The sequence below is a fragment of the Orcinus orca genome, chromosome 11 (assembly GCF_937001465.1).
Source record: "Orcinus orca chromosome 11, mOrcOrc1.1, whole genome shotgun sequence".
In the NCBI taxonomy this organism is placed as follows: Eukaryota; Metazoa; Chordata; class Mammalia; order Artiodactyla; family Delphinidae; genus Orcinus; species Orcinus orca.
This window is the reverse complement of record NC_064569.1, coordinates 76,332,418-76,351,295: the sequence shown is the minus strand read 5'-3', so window position 1 is coordinate 76,351,295 and position 18,878 is coordinate 76,332,418. Positions and strand designations below refer to the sequence as shown.

At 40.7% G+C, this 18,878-nt stretch overlaps 1 protein-coding gene and 1 long non-coding RNA gene across 15 annotated transcripts in view; one reads left to right on the top strand and one right to left on the bottom strand.

The window, feature by feature from the left end:
* Positions 1-18,878, top strand: part of LOC125960540 (uncharacterized) — a 293,564-nt gene that overhangs the window by 136,129 nt on the left and 138,557 nt on the right. The gene's annotated exons all lie outside the window — the stretch shown is intronic.
* Positions 1-18,878, bottom strand: part of CRADD (CASP2 and RIPK1 domain containing adaptor with death domain) — a 246,893-nt gene that overhangs the window by 137,307 nt on the left and 90,708 nt on the right. The window contains exon 3 of one of the 14 annotated variants that reach the window (XM_049694857.1): positions 1,800-2,178. The exons of the other annotated variants lie outside the window; for them this stretch is intronic. Coding sequence (XP_049550814.1) covers positions 2,066-2,178 — 113 coding nt within the window. The 3' untranslated portion in view covers positions 1,800-2,065. Of the gene's footprint in view, positions 1-1,799; positions 2,179-18,878 lie in introns of those variants that run through there. 14 annotated transcript variants of the gene reach the window in all.

Below are 18,878 nucleotides of genomic sequence, written 5' to 3'. Positions count from 1 at the left end.
CATCTTAAAGATAAAAATAAGGACCCACCTTTTGCCCCTAAATGCTTATATTCTTTCACTGTTTCACTTTTGAAGGTTCACATAAAACAACCTGACCAGTCGGCATCCAAAACGCATTCTTTACAGACTATATGCTGCTCCTCAGGAATACCTACCTCTATCTAGGACACCATAAGGCAGCCATGACAAGGATTTGGTCCAACAGAGAGAGGAAAAATAGCTCCAGCCCACTAAGAGTCTGCCTCTGATTAATTTTACACAAAGGTGAAAATGCTTGATGCTTCAGAAATCATTGCCAGCAATGAGACACACAAAGAAAGAGAAGAAAAGCCCAACCCACCATCAATGTCCTATAGAAGAATTTGTTCTGCCATAATTTGGTGCATGGTGTACTCTCAGTCTGGTTCTGTAAAGCCAATAAATCCAGACAGGTTCAGAGTCTGTTTATTTTTTAAATGACAGGCAAAACCACTGTAATTTTTGTCATCTCTCCAAAGTAGAAGACTATGCACTATTCAGTGGCAGTTTTTTCCTTAAGGATCCAGAACAGTTCCTACCATGTGATTGTGAAAGTCATTCCTCCAATACAGGGCCTGAAGTACAAGGTAGGGCCGACAATATTCAGGGGTAAATAGGAAAGTTTTCAGGAGGGAGCGGGGTGCTGGATGGGTGGGAAGAAGCATGGATGTTTTCTATGTCTACTCTAGGGAAAATATCTTTAGTCAATATTTATTAAGACTTCAGAGAAATTTTAAACCCTTAACGCAAGATGAGAAGGCTTTAGATGATCTTTCAACTATTAGATCTGAGTAAAGCATTAAACATGCATTTTCAAAATGCATGTTAGGGGTTAGGGTTTTTTGTGGATAATTAAATTCAAATTGCCTTTTCTCTGAATCAAGAATTTACTATTCACAGATGGCCAGGTGACACTGGACTGGGACGTCTGAAGTCAGAGCCTCTATTCCCCATGAGCTGTGGACTCAGAACAGGCACAAACAGAAACGAGTGTCCTTTTCTAAATGAATGTTGATCTTCCAAACACACATTTAGGTACAGAGCAAACAGTGAAATCAAATTATTTCTTTTCACAAACGTACATCAATACCACTGTGTTTTGGTGAGGTGAAGGTGTATGTTCAGAAAACGTACAAGCGGGGGAGTTACTCATCTCTCTCCCGCTTAGTAAGAAAGATTTCATGAAAGACAAGGGATTTTGGAAGGCTCTAGATGCTCTGTAAGGGGGACCAGCTGACACACATGGACAGCCCACAGGGAGTGAGATGGACGCAGAAGATGAGGTCCAGGTTCGGGGGTGGGCAGATGATTTGCAGACACAGACTGGAGGAACAGGCAGAAGATGGCAGGCCAGAGGAGAAGGAAGAATGAATGGGAAGCAAAAGACCAAGGAAACCCAAGCAGTTCATGGATGAGTCTTAAACCATGAGTGAGGCTCTTGGCCTTTATTCAAAATAATACTTAACATTTATTGAAGGTCTTTTCTTTTTTAGGGAAGGATTTTTTATTTATTTATTTATTTATATTTGGCTGTGTTGGGTCTTTGTTTCGTGTGAGGGCTTTTTCTAGTTGCGGCAAGTGGGGCCACTCTTCATCGTGGTGCGGGGGCCACTCTTCATCGTGGTGTGGGGGCCACTCTTCATCGCGGTGCGCGGGCCTTTCACTGTCGCAGCCTCTCTTGTTGCGGGGCACAGGCTCCAGACGCACAGGCTCAGTAGTTGTGGCTCACGGGCCTAGTTGCACCGCGGCATGTGGCATCTTCCCAGACCAGGGCTCTGTGTCCCCTGCATCGGCAGGCAGATTCTCAACCACTGTGCCACCAGGGAAGCCCCTATTGAAGATCTTATTATGGGCTTTGGGCTTTAAGGGCTCTAAGTAGATTAAATCAACAGTCCTGTGATGGCAGTATCATTCTCATCTCCATTTTTCAGGAGAGGTGACTGAGGTACAGAGGTAACTTATCCCATGTAACACAGCTAGCATGGAGCAAAAGTCAGGGTTCTCACCCTGGCATTCTGACTCCAGAGACCATGACCTCAACCAGCCCTCAATGCTGCCCCCCTGCAAGAAAAGATGGAGAGTTACTGTGGGATATACTGGAGGAGAACGGCACAGTTGGCCTGGCAGAAAGATGAATTCTTCCACAGCGTTCAGACTTGTCTGAGAAGAAACAGGAAATATAAAGACTAAGTCATGATAAGCGAAGTGAGAAATGGCCTAGTTCTAACCAAAGGGCTAAACAGCGCTGAACATTTGGTGACATCATATAAAATGAGCATAATTTCAGTATCCTTTGAAAAGTGTTATTTCAAGGACTCACCCCAGTCTGTGTTTTGGTTGAGGAAACAGCATGTGAGGGAGGACAGGAATGACAGAGAGAAATAAAAGAGCAACAGTGAGGCTCGATCCAGGGAGGCTACATGGTGTAACAGAAGGAACATGGAATCAGGAACCAGAGACACTTGGATTGAACCCTGGCACTTTCTGTTTATTTCTGTGTGACCATGTGCTGGGTACCTCTGGGTCTTTGCTTCTAGACCAATAAAATATTTTTCAAACTGAAAGCATTACATATGATTAAATACAGAATACATGCAAAAGCATTAGCACAGTGCTTGGCATGTGTGAGGCATTCCAAAAATACAAGGAAGGAAAGGAAAGAAGGAAGGGAAGGAGGGGGAGGAAGGAAGGAAGGAAGGAAGGAAGGAAGGAAGGAAGGAAGGAAGGGACGGAGGGAGGGAGGGAGGGAGGGAGGGAGGGAAACTACACCAGCTGCTGCATCTTAGGATGGGGAGATTGGCAGGAAGGGCTGCAAAACTGGCAGGAAAGGGAGGCACGACTGCAGCAATGTCACAAGCGCCACTGAAGAGAGCCTGTTTGCCACATGCACAGTAGGATACCGATGTCTGTACTGGTCAGTCCTATTCCAGAAGGGTCTGCCAGTACATAGCAAAAACAGTTTGCCAGTTCATTCGTTCCTCCCTTTGTTTATTCAGCAAGCACTGGTTACAGCCACAGAGCTTGGCTAGACGCCTGCACAACTGAGGAGATGTGAGGGTGTGGACCGTCGTGATGTAATGGCCCCCTGGAGCTCTGTGATCATCAGCCTGGTGGCTACGTGCAGCACTCGGGATCAAGTACAGTGCAACATGGCTAAGACGCACTGCATAACTGCCCTCAAGGAGCTTATAATCTACTAGGAAAGAGACACATGAATACATTTTTACAACACAGTATGGTCACTAATCTGAAGTGCTTTGGAACAGGGCGGTAAAAGTTTCAAAATCCCATAAAACACGTTATAACTGTCTACACCATCAGAATCCATGTCCCACAATTGTCATAATCAGGCAAGATCAGTGATGGTTACTCCAACATTACTCATCTTGCATATTTATTCAACAACAGTTGTATTTTATCAGTCCCTTGTTCATTTCGTATTGTTAAGCACCAAGTGTGCACTGAATATTATAAACCTATTCTCTGTTATATTCTTCAAATGCTGATGTTGCCATGGAATTCACCCAAAGACTGGTCCTGAATACCAGCTATAACTCCTGGCAATGTTTTGTTTCAACAACAAAATACAATCCTGTTAATCCCATTATTTTAGGTAATTTATTCATTACTGAGGGGGGAAATGAGCTATTTTCAAAGAACCACTACTTGTTTTGAAAAAATGAATACTGACTGCAACTCTCTGTCCTGGCAAAAATCTCACAAGTGTTGCTTCCAACCTACCTACAGGGCGATGCCATTGATTAATTCCATTTCATTTCAAACTTCTGCAAAGTTTTAATCTCAACACAGTCATGTTATATCCAAATAGGGTCCTAACCAGAATTTGATTTCTCTTCTTTGACGATCAATAAAAACAAAACCACTTAGAACAGTGCTATTGGAAGAGCAGGCAGTGGTGATAACCAATCATTTCACAGTAATAAACTGAAGGGTCCCTAAAATAGGTCCACTGCCCAGCCACCCATCCCCTCTGAATAACCAAGGCAGCAGTTACTCTTCAGAGCTTGAGACTGCACATACTTTTCTTGGATAATAACGGTACCATAACAAAATAGTCTTTGATTTCTAAGATTTTGACAGTATCCAAGGGCTATCCTATTTTTGACTATATATGAAACGAACATGTCTGTAATCATGAAATCTTAGTGTGAGAAGCTTAGCTTCTCTAACACCCCATTAAATGTATGAATCTCCTCTTTATATCTCTACCAGATATAATATAATCTCTGCCTGGCCCCTCCAAATTATTAGAAAGCACTTCATTATATTCATGTGAAATCTCTTTATTTGTAACTTCAATTACTGTTCCTACTTTAAGCCATCAGACACTCTGCATGCCAGATCTAATTCCTCCTCAAACCTCAAAAGGTAAAGCATAAATAAGGGTTAAAGCCCCCCAAAAGTAAGAATATGCCTAATTCCTTTAAAGGACTTCAAGTCACCAAGCCAAGGTAAATTATATTCTAGGAGGCTGAATGAACTGACAGGTATAAAGATGTGGAATACTCCGAGCAATCAAAGAGAAGGCAGACAACCCAGCCCAGATTTTAAAAATGATTAAAGAGTTTGATTCCCTAAATCACAGATCAATGAACTTGATGTCTATCCCTGGCCAAGTTTAAGAACAAATTATTACACAGATCAGCATTTCCCAAACTGTGCTTTCGTGAGATGACACCTATTAACTTTTCCAACATCTATAGAGTTCTTGAGAAAACAGCTTGAGGAACGCTGACATAGATAATTCATAAGCACTTAGAAGGCAGTAAATACCAGAAACCACAGGGGTTTAGCAAGAACAATTCAGGCCAAAAAAAACTTCATTTCCTTTTTTTACAGAGCTGCTATATGGATAGACAGGGGAGATGCCATAAATACGGTATTTTAATTTCACTAAAGCCTGTTTGTCTAAAGTCAATAATCTGTATAAAGTAGTTCAAACAAATATGAATCTACTCAACTGAACCTAGATTAATTCAACTTGTTTATAAGCCATACGGGACTCTCTGTCAAATGATAGGGTTACCAGTTAAATAATTAGGAAGGAAGGGAGGCCAGGAGGGAAGAGTCTCATCTGGGATGCTTTGTGAACCTCTGCTGCCTCCTAAGGATGCTTACTTTCATTTACAACTGTTCACTTGCAGAACAAAACCTCAAGTGTGCTGAGGATCAACAGCCAGCTCTTTGCTCTAGATAGTCTAAGGTGAACCTTTAAAAAAGAAATTAAGACAGTCTTTGTTTTTCATCGCTTTGATATTCCATTTTCCTTGTGTCCCCTGCGATTACCCACTGTGGTTTTTCAATAACATCTACTGGATTTCTGCTTGTTTATGTGTCTTAGAACATAACTTAAGCTGAAAGACACAATCCTATTTAACACAGCTAGGGGCTGAAAGGCATGGGAATCAGGGTGTCCAGGCAAAGAGTCAGGCCTGAATCTGAATTTTAGCCCATCTCTTACTGGCTATGTAACTTCAGGCTCGTTACTAAATCTTCCTGAGCCTCGGTGTTCTCACCTGTAAAATGGGGTTGATGACAATAATACCTACCATGCAAAGCTGCCATAAGCCCTTGAAAAAAAACAAAAAAACAAAAAACCTTAATACTCAGTTCTGAGTAGAAACTCAACAAATTATAATTGCAACTATTATTATCATCACTGATCCTGCGTGCTTCAATTTTTCTTAACCATGTTTATGTTACACATTCCAGTGTGAAGATCACTCTCTTTGATAGAGGAAGAGAGGAACCAAGTAGTTGAGTAGGTCTGCTTTTCATCATGTTAACATTATTCCATCTGCCCCAAGCAATGAGCTTAGCCTTTACTTGTTCTTCTTGTTTGGAACATAGCTTTAAAGAGCCCTTTTCTGTTGTCTTCAGCATTCTCTCCAGCCTCAGTTCAGTCTGGACTTGAGCTTTGCAGATATTTTCTTACTGGTTTTATACCACTTTTCTGCATTTGTCCTTGAGCATGTGCTTGCCTTTCAATCTTCTGTACATGTTCTCTTAATATCCAAGCCCATCAAAAAGTCCTTGTTCTTGAAATGGTTCTATCCTTTTTTCTTCCTCATCCCCCCCAAATTGTAACTTTTGCTGTCAGAATTTTTTTTCTTTCCTTCTTTCTCTTTCTTTCCCCTTTTCTTTTTGTACTGTTTTCACTTTTCAAGTCTCTGGACATTGAAAAATACCTATCCTTTCTCTAAATGTATATTTTCCTAAAGTCAACATTACTATATGGTTACACCTCACTTTCCTTTCTTTTGCAGTTACAAAACAATACTATCATGGTTACTCCCCTCCCAAGATTTTAGTCAATTCTACTTCAAGAAACAGTTTTTCTCGCTGGTTAGAACCAAGTTCAGAGTAGTATTTCTATCTCATTGCTTCCTCAATCTGTGGTTTAAAAAAAGAAAATGACAGAAGGGGTTTTGCTTTCCATGAAACATCTATCAGACACTGAGAAGGTTAAAGAAACTCCTCATCAATGAGTATATCTTGGCTTGTGGCAATTTTGATATTTAGCTCAATCTAAATATGTGCAGTATCATCAACCAGCAAAGTAAGACTCTCACTCACTTGTCTACACTAACCTATAATAGTTGTTCACGCATAATTTAAATGTTTTGGCTCTGCCACCAAGGGAACAAGCTGTGCTTTGAAGTTGTCATGACAGCTCACACTCACGATTTCCAAGTGGGTTGGCAAAGGATGAAAGTTTCTACCTCCAACTCAGTAAGTGGTAGAAACACCTTGCTCTTGTATTTGTTCTAGTTGGGTTTTTTAATTAATTTTTAAAATTGAGATATAATCAACATATGATCTCTTACATTCTTGAGTCCTCCTGTGAATTCATTGCTACTTCCAGAATGCTAATTCAAGAACACAAGAAGGAATTCTAATACAGGCCATAACTGATTACCCTTAAAATACATTTAAGAGAAACGAACCAAAAAGTAAAACAAGCCAAAACCAAACAAAAATCCTGTGTAGCTATGTGCAGTGGTTAGGATTTGGTTAATAGCCAGAAATAAAGAGCAATTTTAATTATCTCAGTTTGATCTGTTAAAAGTTTCTTCTTCGTTTATTGAATGACAAGGAATTCCATGAGAGGAGGTTTGCATTTCTACCATCAGCTAAACACACTTAAGTTTTCCCAAAGGCCTAAACAGTGACATATTCAAACTAAAATCTCTAAGTCTGATAAGTGTAGTTGAGCTTAGTTACCCCCTAGTTAACTACAGGCCTTGGACTAAGAAGAGCAGTAAATATAAAAATATCCACCAGCTGTTATTCAACTTGTGCACATGTGCCAGAATCGCTCCCTCCCCCTCCCTTACACTCTGAATCATCGACCAAATTTCTCTCAATGCTAAAGGTTCTTCAGAAAGTCAAATAAAATCAGAGGAAAAGTCACCTCTTGGGAAGGTTTAAAAGTGGATGAGATGCCTGTTTCCATCCTAATCAAGCACCAAGACTAACAGTCTACTATCCATCATATATACTTCTATGAATTTTCTGGAGAACAAAGCAGTCAGGGTAGTGAATCAAATACAGTGACAAAGCGAAAGACGTCTACCTGACACAAAAGAATTTTGCCATTAGGATCTACACTGATCCACACATGTGTGCTGTCCTGGGCTTCTAAAGTAAACTGCTGGTAAACCAGTCGTAGCCACTAAAGACGATTAACCTTCAAAACAGAACCACGGAGACCTACTTCAGCTCTTTTTGAAGCCAAAAACTTCGGACCTACAAGTAATTAAGAAGGTTTCGGACGTTACAGTTCGATCTAATCTGTGCTACAGAGTCACAGTAGTGAATGAGAAGTAAAGAGCATGTTCAAAAAGCCACAATTACAAAGAAAACTGGACTTTCACAGAAAGGTGTGTTAATTTTCCTTTACTTTTCAGTGTTTACTGCAAAATTAACCCTCTTTCCCTTGAGTGAAATTTTATCAATCAGTGCAACTCATAGGCCACTTAAAATCATAACTTCCTTTTAAACATTCTTAGCATGATATTTACTAGCAAACACATTCCAAAAGAACAGTCACTTCCACTGTGTAGAAAAAGCTTAACTGCTGATTTAAAACTGACTACTTGCTCTTATTCACAAACGAGGGCCTTATTGTCCTTTGTGACCCTAGGTCTTCCTCCCCTTCTCCTTGACTCAGCAGCTGAGCTCAGCTTCCTCTCTCTGACCTTCCTTTTCCAAACGCTGGAGCACAGCAGGCATTTCTAGGTCAGCAAAGGAAACTATTACTGCCTTCCAGGAGAACAGTATCTTCTGTGTATTCGAAGGACTGAACAAGGACAACAAGTTAGTAATTCAGTGTCCTAACCCCCATTCTCACCCTGCCCAGGGCATGTGATAACTGCCTCTTGTCCCCATTCTGCTGGGGGGGAAGAAAACCCACCATCCACCTCTCCAGCTGGCTACCATCAGCCACCTGAACGCTCAGCTCGGTGTTACTCAGAGGAATGTCTTCCGCATCCAAATTCCCTGCCACATGGCTATAACAGTGTCTTCCTGTCTGTCCCACAGGCCCGTGCTAATGGCCACATCTTCATCCTTTCCATTCCATTCCATGCGTTCTGCCACCACTCTTTTTTTTTTTCCCAACAGCTTAATTGATATATAATTCACACACCATAAAATTCACTCATTTAAAGTGTACAATTCAATGGTTTTTAGCATACTCACAGACTTGTGTAACCATCACCACAGTCTAATTTTAGAATATTTTCGACCCCCTCAAAAGAAACCCTATATCTCTTAGCAGACACTTCCCAAATCCCCCTCCCACCTACCTCCCCAGGCCTAAGCAAAACCACTATTACACTTTCTATCTCTGTGGATTTGCCTATCCTGGACATTTGATATAAATATGTGTGGTGTTTGTGACTGGTTTCTTTCACGTAGCATAATGCTTTCAAGGCTCATTCATGTTATAGCATGTATTACTCCTTCACTCCTTTTATTGCTGAATAATATTCCACTGTACGTATATACCACATTTTGTTAATCCATTCAACAGCTGATGGACATTTGGGTTGTTCCCACTTTTTGGCTGTTATGAACAGTGCTGCTATGTCCAAGTTTTTGTGTGAACATATGTTTTCATTTCTCTTGGCCACCACTTATTTTTAGCAGGCTCTCTCCTCTTTGCCTCTTCTTCTCTGGCCCTAAGTCCAGGATCCTCTTTAAAAAGAAAAATACTCAGAAAAAAAGAATTTGCATACACTGTGGATAGAATGAAAATAAGTACAGCCTTTCTGGAGGACAGTTCAGCAATATCTATCTAACTTTTTCGACCTAGGAACTCCACTGCAAATACCCTACAAATAACTCCTCTACAATTCTGCAGATGGCTACAAGGATGCTCTCTGCAGCAGAGTGTGTAGTAAATAGCAAAGGATTAAGAAAATAAACTTAAATATTATTCAATAAGAATCATGTAGAAGCAGTACAGAGACTATTCTGCTGATTTAAAAAATAAGACAGAACTATGTAGTAGTAGGAAAAGCTATTAATTAGCTTTTAATTCACATGCTAATTATAGAAAGAAGGTTACAGAAAATGCATATATTAAATGAGTCCACTTAAATAAAAAATGCTGTATCTGTGTGTGCTAGTATGTCCAAATAAAATGTCTAGAAAGATACTTTTTTTAAGTTGTGGGTTTTTTTTTTGGCCACGCCCCACAGCATGTGGGATCTTAGATCCCCAACCAGGGATGGAACCCACGCCCCCTGCATTGGAAGCACGGAGTCTTAACCACTGGACCTTCAGGGAAGTCCCCAAAAGATACTTTTTTAAAAATGAGGATTAAAGGTTTCGGAAAAGAGGGAGAGTTACTTTGCATTTTATATCCTTTTTGTACAACTTGAATTGTTACTGTATAAGAATGCCTTTAGAGTTTAAAATGTATATTTTAAAATAGTACGAGTCTTCCTGACACTCCACTGTGAATAGGTTATAAGAGGATGTGAGAAAATATATGCCAAAGAGAAGAGAGACACACCACAGAGGAGCCAGGGTGCTGAAAACAAACACCTTCTGCTTCCTAGCTGATCCTGGGCAACCCTGATTCTAAGCTGTAAATTGGACAGCATCATAGGATTCTGACTCCTCCCTGCATTCTCAGAGAGGCAGGATGGAGCTGTGGGAGAAGGACAGACGTCAGACAAGCCTGAGCGCTCAGCCAGCCTCTGCTGCTTTCTGTGAAACTTTCATTCAATCTTTCCTTGCTGAGAATTCTCCTTGCCAGACTATGAAATAGCCCATGCTCTTTCAACATGACTTAATAGCTATACCTGAGATGCCAACTCCCAAGCATTTCCAAGAACTCTACGAATCTAGGTTCCAAATAGTACCTCTCAGAGAAGCTTCTCTGAAAATCAAGCCCGCTAATCTAAACCTATGTACCTTTCCATGTGTCATATGTAGCGCCTGTGTTTCCCTCCCTTTCATACTGATTCACAGTTTTCTGGTATCTCTTGCATCTTATCCCTGCCTCTACAAATTCTTTTAAGGGTCTGTACCTAACCAAAAATTACACAAAGTCCATTGGACCTAAAATGACAGTGTCAAGAACTTGCTGGCTCACAATAAAATATTTGCTGATAATGATTGACCTGTATTCAAGGGTTATTTTCTGTAATTATTTACTGGTAATAACTTGACAAAATGATAGATGAATGGTAAATGTGAGTGCTAAATGCTAATTTAACACAGGAAACTTGATCACGGCTTTGGTTTTTTTGCCTGTTTGGTTTTCTTACCCCATTTTTCTCAACGCACAGTCACAACCAGGCAAGATTACCTATACCAATTATATAAATACATACACAAGTGTGTACGTTTTAAAGCAGATTGAATTCCCAATAAACTGGATTCTTTAAGATCCAGTTCAAAGACCTGCTTCCTCCATGAAGCTTCCCATACTCCCTCTCCCTCCGACCCCAGCAGCTGGTCACTTCTACCTTACTGCTTCCACTGCACTCTCATTTTATGTAGTACTTATTGTTTAAATACTTGAGACCTTCCTTCGGCTGTGAATGTTTCTGTCTTCATCACCGCTGCACCCACATCACCTTGTATAATTCATTGCATATAGAAGGGGGCTAAAGAAAGGTTGCTTAAACATGAGAGTGGGTGAATGAAGATTAATTCTCACACTTAGTGCAAAATACTAAAAAGCTGTGGAGTCTCCAGCCTCTGAGGGTTATCTCTCCACCACCCTAAAATACCAAATTCCTCTTTCCAAACAAAATTGAAGTCTACCTACAATGACCAGACTAACATATCTTAAAACTCCTCATCTTCACATGCCAAAGTGCAAGGGCAACCCTATGGCAGAAAACAAAGAATGATGTTTCAAATAATTAAACACAGAATAAACAGCAGCTTTTGGGAAAACAGATTCAGGGTCTCTAGTCCTGCTACTAATATCTGGAAGATCCTGTATAGGTCACTAAGTTCCCCAGGCCCTCAGGCTCCCCATCTATAAAAAGAAAGGGTAAAACGTAATCACTTCTAAGGCCCCCTATCAGCTCTAACACTCTAAAAGTCCACGGAGAGGAAAATGAACAGAGAATCCATTTATTCTTTCTTTCATTTACTCAACAAATATTACAGGGTGCTTGTAGTGGAGGACTAATTGTTCACCAAACAAACCTATTTTATCTTCCTCCTAAGACACACATTTCCCAGGCTCACTTGAAAGTAGGTGGATCTATGGAATTGCATTCTAGCCAGTGGGAGACGAGTGGCAGTGCTGTGCACCACCTCCAGCCTGGCCCATAAAGTCTCCTGTGCAATCCATATGCTCACACTCTTCCCTCACCTGCCTACTACCAGAGACAGATAATCCACTGAAGGGCTCCATGGCCTTAGGGAATGGCACGACCACTGGATAAAAGAAGTCTGGCTCACTGAATGTCTGTATGGAGCAGAGCCCTCCCTCCTCCAGAAGGAAATAACCTAAATTAAACCAACGTGGAGACCTTCAAGATGGCAGAGGAGTAAGACGCGGAGATCATCGTCCTCCCCACAAATACATCAGAAATACATCTACACAGGGAACAACTCATACAGAACACCTACTGAACGCTGGCAGAAACCTTAGACTTCCCAAAAGGCAAGAAACTCCCCACGTACTGGGGTAGGGCATAAGAAAAAAGAAAAAACAGAGACAAAAGAGTAAGGACAGGACCTGCACCAGTGGGAGGGAGCTGTGAAGGAGGAAAAGTTTCCACACTCTAGGAAGCCCCTTCACTGGTGGAGATGGGGTAGTGGAGGGGAAGCTTCGGAGCCATGGAGGAGAGCTTAGCCACATGGGTGCAAAGGGCAAAGGGGAGACATTCCCACACAGAGGATCGGTGCCGACCAGCACTCACCAGGCCAAGAGGCTTGTCTGCTCACCCGCTGAGGCAGATGGGGGCTGAGAGCTGAGGCTTGGGCTTCGGAGGTCAGATCTCAGGGAGAGGACTGGGGTTGGCTGCGTGAACACAGCCTGAAGGGGGGCTAGTGCGGCACAGCTAGCCAGGAGGGAGTCTGGGAAAAAGTTTGCATCTGCCTAAGAGGCAAGAGACCATTGTTTCGGGGTGCGCGAGGAGAGGGGATTCAGAACACCGCCTAAACAAGCTTCAGAGATGGGTGTGAGCCATGGCTGTCAGTGCATACCTCACTATCCACAGCCCACACCTCCCACCCTGGGAGCCAGTGCAGCCCACCACTGCCAGGGTCCCATGATCCAGGGACAACTTCCCTGGAGAACACACGGTAAGCCCCAGGCTCCTACAATGTTGTGCAGCCCTCTGCCGCTGCGGGCTCACCCTGCATTCCAATTATAACCACCGTACCCCTCCCTCCCTCCGGCACAATGAGCAACAGCACCCTAATAAGCTGCTGCTTTAACCCCCTCCTGTCTGGGCAGGGAACAGATGCCTGAGGGCGACCTAAACACAGAAGTGGGGCTAAAACCAAAGCCGAATCCCAGGAGCTGTGAGAAAAAAGAAGAGAAAGGGAAATCCCTCCCAGCAGCCTCAGAAGCACAGGATTAAATCCCCACAATCAACTCGATGTACCCTGCATCTGTGGAATACCTGAATAGACAACAAATCGTCCCAAAATTGTGGCGGTGGACTTTGGGAGCAACTGTAGACTTGGGGTTTGCTGTTTGTGACTGATTTGTTTCTGATTTTTGTTTACCTTAGTTTAGTGTTTAGTGCTTGTTATCATTAGTGGATTTGTTTACTGGTTTGGTTGCTCACTTCTGTTTTTATTATTTTTTTTATTTTAATAACTTGTAAAAATTTTTTTAATTTTTATTTATTTTCTTCTTTCTTTTTTTCTCCCTTTTCTTCTGAGCCATGTGGCTGACAGGATCTTGGTGCTCTGCCCTGGTGTCAGGCCTGAGCATCTGAGGTGGGAGAGCCGAGTTCAGGACACTGGACCACCAGAGAAATTCCTGGCCCCACGTAATATCAATCAGCGAGAGCTCTCCCAGAGATCTCGGTCTCAACACTAAGACCCAACTCCACCCAACGGCCAGCAAACTCCAGTGCTGGACGTCCCATGCCAAACAACTAGCAAGACAGAAACACAATCCCACCAACAGCAGACAGGCTGCCTAAAATCATACTAAGTTCACAGACACCCCAAAACACACCACCAGATGTGGCCCTTGAAGTACAAGATCCAGCCCCACTCCCCAGAACACAGGCACCAGACCTCTCCACAAGGAAGCCTACACAAGCCACTGAACCAACCTCACTCACTGGGGGCAGACACCAAAAACAACAGGAACTACTAACCTACAGCCTGCAAAAAGGAGACACCAAACAGTAAGTTAAACAAAATGAGAAGACAGAGAAATATGCAGCAAATGAAGGAACAAGGTAAAAACCCACCAGACCAAACAAAGGAAGAGGAAATAGGCAGTCTACCTGAAAAAGAATTCAGAGTAATGATAGTTAAGATGATCCAAAATCTTGGAATTAGAATGGAGAAAATACAAGAAGCGTTTAACAAGGACCTAGAAGACCTAAAGAACAATCAATGATGAACAACACAATAAATGAAATTAAAAATTCTCTAGAAGGAATCAATAGCAGAATAACTGAGGCAGAAGAACGGATAAGTGACCTGGAAGATAAAATAGTGGAAATAACTACCACAGAGCAGAATAAAGAAAAAATGAAAAGAATTAAGGACAGTCTCAAAGACTTCTGGGAAAACATTAAATGCACCAACATTCGAATTATAGGGATCCCAGAAGAAGAAGAGAAAAAGAAAGGGTCTGAGAAAATATTTGAAGAGATTATAGTTGAAAACTTCCCTAACATGGGAAAGGAAATAGTCAATCAAGTCCAGCGAGTGCAGAGAGTCCCATACAGGATTAATCTAAGGAGAAACATGCCAAGACACATACTAATCAAACTATGAAAAATTAAATACAAAGAAAAAATATTAAAAGCAGCAAGAAAAAGCAACAAATAACATACAAGGGAATCCCCATAAGGTTAACAGCTGATCGTTCAGCAGAAACTCTGCAAGCCAAAAGGGAGTGGCAGGACATATTTAAAGTGATGAAAGCGAAAAACCTACGACCAAATTACTCTACCCCTCAAGGATCTCATTCAGATTCGACAGGGAAATTAAAACCTTTACAGACAAGCAAAAGGTAAGAGAATTCAGCACACCAAACCAGCTTTACAACAAATGCGAAAGGAACTTCTCTAGGCAGGAAACACAAGAGAAGGAAAAGACCTACAATAACAAACCCCAAACAATTAAGAAAATGGTAATAGGAACATACCTATCGATAATTACCTTAAACATAAACGGATTAAATGCTCCAACCAAAAGACATAGCCTGGCTGAATGGATACAAAAACAAGACCCGTATATATGCTGTCTACAAGAGACCCACTTCAGACTTAGAGACACATACAGACTGAAAGTAAGAGGATGGAAAAAGATATTCCATGCCAATGGAAATCAAAAGAAACCTGGAGTAGCAATTCTCGTATCAGACAAATAGACTATAAAATAAAGACTATTACAAGAGACAAAGAAGGACACTACATAATGATCAAGGGATTGATCCAAGAAGAAGATATAACAATTGTAAATATATATGCACCCAACATAGGAGCACCTCAATACATAAGACAAATGCTAACAACCATAAAAAGGGAAATTGACAGTAACACAACAGAAAGGGACTTTAACACCCCACTTTCACCAATGGACAGATCATCCAAAATAAAAATAAATAAGGAAACACAAGCTTTAATTGACACATTAAACAAGATGGACTTAATTGATATTTATAGGACATTCCATCCAAAAAAACCAGAATACACTTTCTTCTCAAGTGCTCACAGAACATTCTCCAGGATAGATCACATCTTGGGTCACAAAGCAAGCCTTGGTAAATTTAAGAAAACTGAAATCATAGCAAGTATCATTTCCAACCACAATACTGTGAGACTAGATATCAATTACAGGAAAACAATATGTAAAACATACAAACACATGGAGGCTAAACAATACGCTACTAAATAACCAAGAGATCACTGAAGAAATCAAAAAGGAAATCAAAACATACCTAGAAACAAATGACAATGAAAACACAACAACCTAAAACCATGGGATGCAGCAAAAGCAGTTCTAAGAGGGAAGTTAAGTGCAATCCAATCCTACCTGAAGAAACAAGAAACATCTCAAATAAACAACCTGAACTTACACCTAAAGCAATTAGAGAAAGAAGAACAAAAAAACCCCAAAGTTAACAGAAGAAATCATAAAGATCAGATCAGAAATAAATGAAAAAGAAATGAAGAAAATGATAGAAAAGATCAATAAAACTAAAAGCTGGTTCTCTGAGAAGATAAACAAAATTGATAAACCATTAGCCAGACTCATCAAGAAAAAAAGGGAGAAGACTAAAAACAACAGAATTAGAAATGAAAAAGGAGAAGTAACAACTGACATTGCAGAAATACAAAGGATCATGAGAGATTACTACAAGCAACTATATGCCAATTGAATGGACAACCTTGAAGAAATGGACAAACTCTTAGAAAAGCACAACCTTCCGAGAATGAACCAGGAAGAAATAGAAATATAAACAGACCAATCACAAGCACTGAAATTGAAACTGTGATTAAAAATCTTCCAACAAACAAAAGCCCAGGACCAGATGGCTTCACAGGCAAATTCTATCAAACATTTAGAGAAGCGCTAACACGTATCCTTCTCAAACTCTTCCAAAATATAGCAGAAGGAGGAACACTCCCAAACTCATTCTACGAGGCCACCATCACCCTGATACCAAAACCAGACAAAGATGTCACAAAGAAAGAAAACTACAGGCCAACAGAACTGATGAACGTAGATGCAAATATCCTCAACAAAATACTAGCAAACAGTATCCAACAGCACATTAAAAGGATCATACACCATGATCAAGTGGGGTTTATCCCAGGAGTGCAAGGATTCTGCAACAGATGCAAATCAATGTGATACACCATATTAGAAAATTGAAGGAGAAAAACCATATGATCATCTCAATAGATGCAAAAAGCTTCTGACAAAATTCAACACCCATTTATGATAAAAACCCTCCAGAAAGTAGGCATAGAGGGAACTTACCTCAACATAATAAAGGCCATATATGACAAACCCACAGCCAACATAGTTCTCAATGGTGAAAAACTGAAAGCATTTCCTCTTAGATCAGTAACAAGACAAGGTTGCCCACTTTCATCCCTGTTATTCAACATAGTTTGGGAAGCTTTAGCCATGGCAATTAGAGAAGAAAAAGAAATAAAAGGAATCCAAATCGGAAAAGAAGAAGTAAAGCTGTCACTGTTTGCAGATGACATGCATAGGAAATCCTAAAGATGCCACCAGAAAGCTACTAGAGCTAATCAATGAATTTGGTAGAGTAGGAGGATACAAAATTAATGCACAGAAATCTTGCATTCCTATACACTAATGATGAAAAACCTCAAAGAAAAATTAAGGAAACACTCCCATTTACCACTGCAACAAAGAGAACAAAATACCTAGGAATAAACCTACCTAAGGAGACAAAAGACCTGTATGCAGTAAACTATAAGACACTGATGAAAGAAATTAAAGATGATAAAAACAGATGGAGAGACATAGCACGTCCTTGGATTGGAAGAATCAACATTGTGAAAATGACTCTACTACCCAAAGCAATCTACAGATTCAATGCAATCCCTATGGAACTACCAATGGCATTTTTCACAGAACTAGAACAAAAAATTGCACAATTTGAATGGAAACACAAAAGACCCTGAATAGCCAAAGCAATCTTGAGAAAGAAAAACAGAGTTGGAGGAATCAGGCTCCTGGACTTCAGACTATACTACAAAGCTACAGTAATCAAGACAGTATGGTACTGGCACAAAAACAGAAATATAGATCAATGGAACAGGAAAGAAAGCCCAGAGATAAACCCACGCACATATGGTCACCTTATTTTTGATAAAGGAGGCAAGAATATACAATGGAGAAATGACCGCCTCTTCTATAAGTGCTGCTGGGAAAACTGGACAGCTACATGTAAAAGAATGAAGTTAGAACACTCCCTAACACCATATACAAAAATAAACTCAAAATGGATTAAAGACCTAAATGTAAGGCCAGACGCTATAAAACTCTTAGAGGAAAACATAGGAAGAACACTCTTTGACATAAATCACAGCAAGATCTTTTTTGACCCACCTCCTAGAAAAATGGAAATAAAAACAAAAATAAACAAATGGGACCTAATGAAACTTAAAAGCTTTTGCACAGCAAAGGAAACCATAAACAAGATGAAAAGACAACCCTCAGAATGGGAGACAATATTTGCAAATGAAACAACTGACAAAGGATTAACCTCCAAAATTTACAAGCAGCTCATGCGGCTGAATATCAAAAAAACAAACAACCTAATCCAAAAATGGGCAGAAGATGTAAACAGACTTTTCTCCAAAGAAGACATAACAGATTGCCAACAAAGACATGAAAGCATGCTCAACATCACTAATTAGAGAAATGAAAATCTAAACTAAAATGAGGCATCACCTCACACCAGTCAGAATGGCCATCATCAAAAAATCTACAAACAATAAATGCTGGAGAGGGTGTGGAGAAAAGGGAACACTCTGGCACTGTTGGTGGGAATGTAAATTGATACAGCCACTATGGAGAACAGTAGGGAGGTTCCTTAAAAAACTAAAATCAGAACTACCATATGACCCAGCAATCCCACTACTGGGCATATATCCTGAGAAAACCATAATTCAAAAAGAGTCATGTACCAAAATGTTCATCGCAGCTCTATTTACAATAGCCAGGACATGGAAGCAACCTAAGTGTCCATCGACAGCTGAATGGATAAAGAAGATGTGGCACATATATACAATGGAATATTAATCAGCCATAAAAGGAAACAAAATTGAGTTACCTGTAGTGAGGTGGATGGACCTAGAATCTGTCATACAGAGTGGAGTAAGTCAGAAAGAGAAAGACAAATAACGTATGCTAACACATATATATGGAATCTAAAAAAAGAAAAGAAGGTTCTGAAGAACCTAGGGGCAGGACAGGAATAAAGACACAGACATAGAGAATGGACTTGAGGACACGGGGAGGGGGAAAGGTAAGCTGGGACGAAGTGAGAGAGTGGCATGGACATATATACACTACCAAATGTAAAACTGATAGCTAGTGGGAAGCAGCCACATAGCACAGGGAGATCAGCTCGGTGCTTTGTTACCACCTAGAGGGGTGGGATAGGGAGGGCGGGA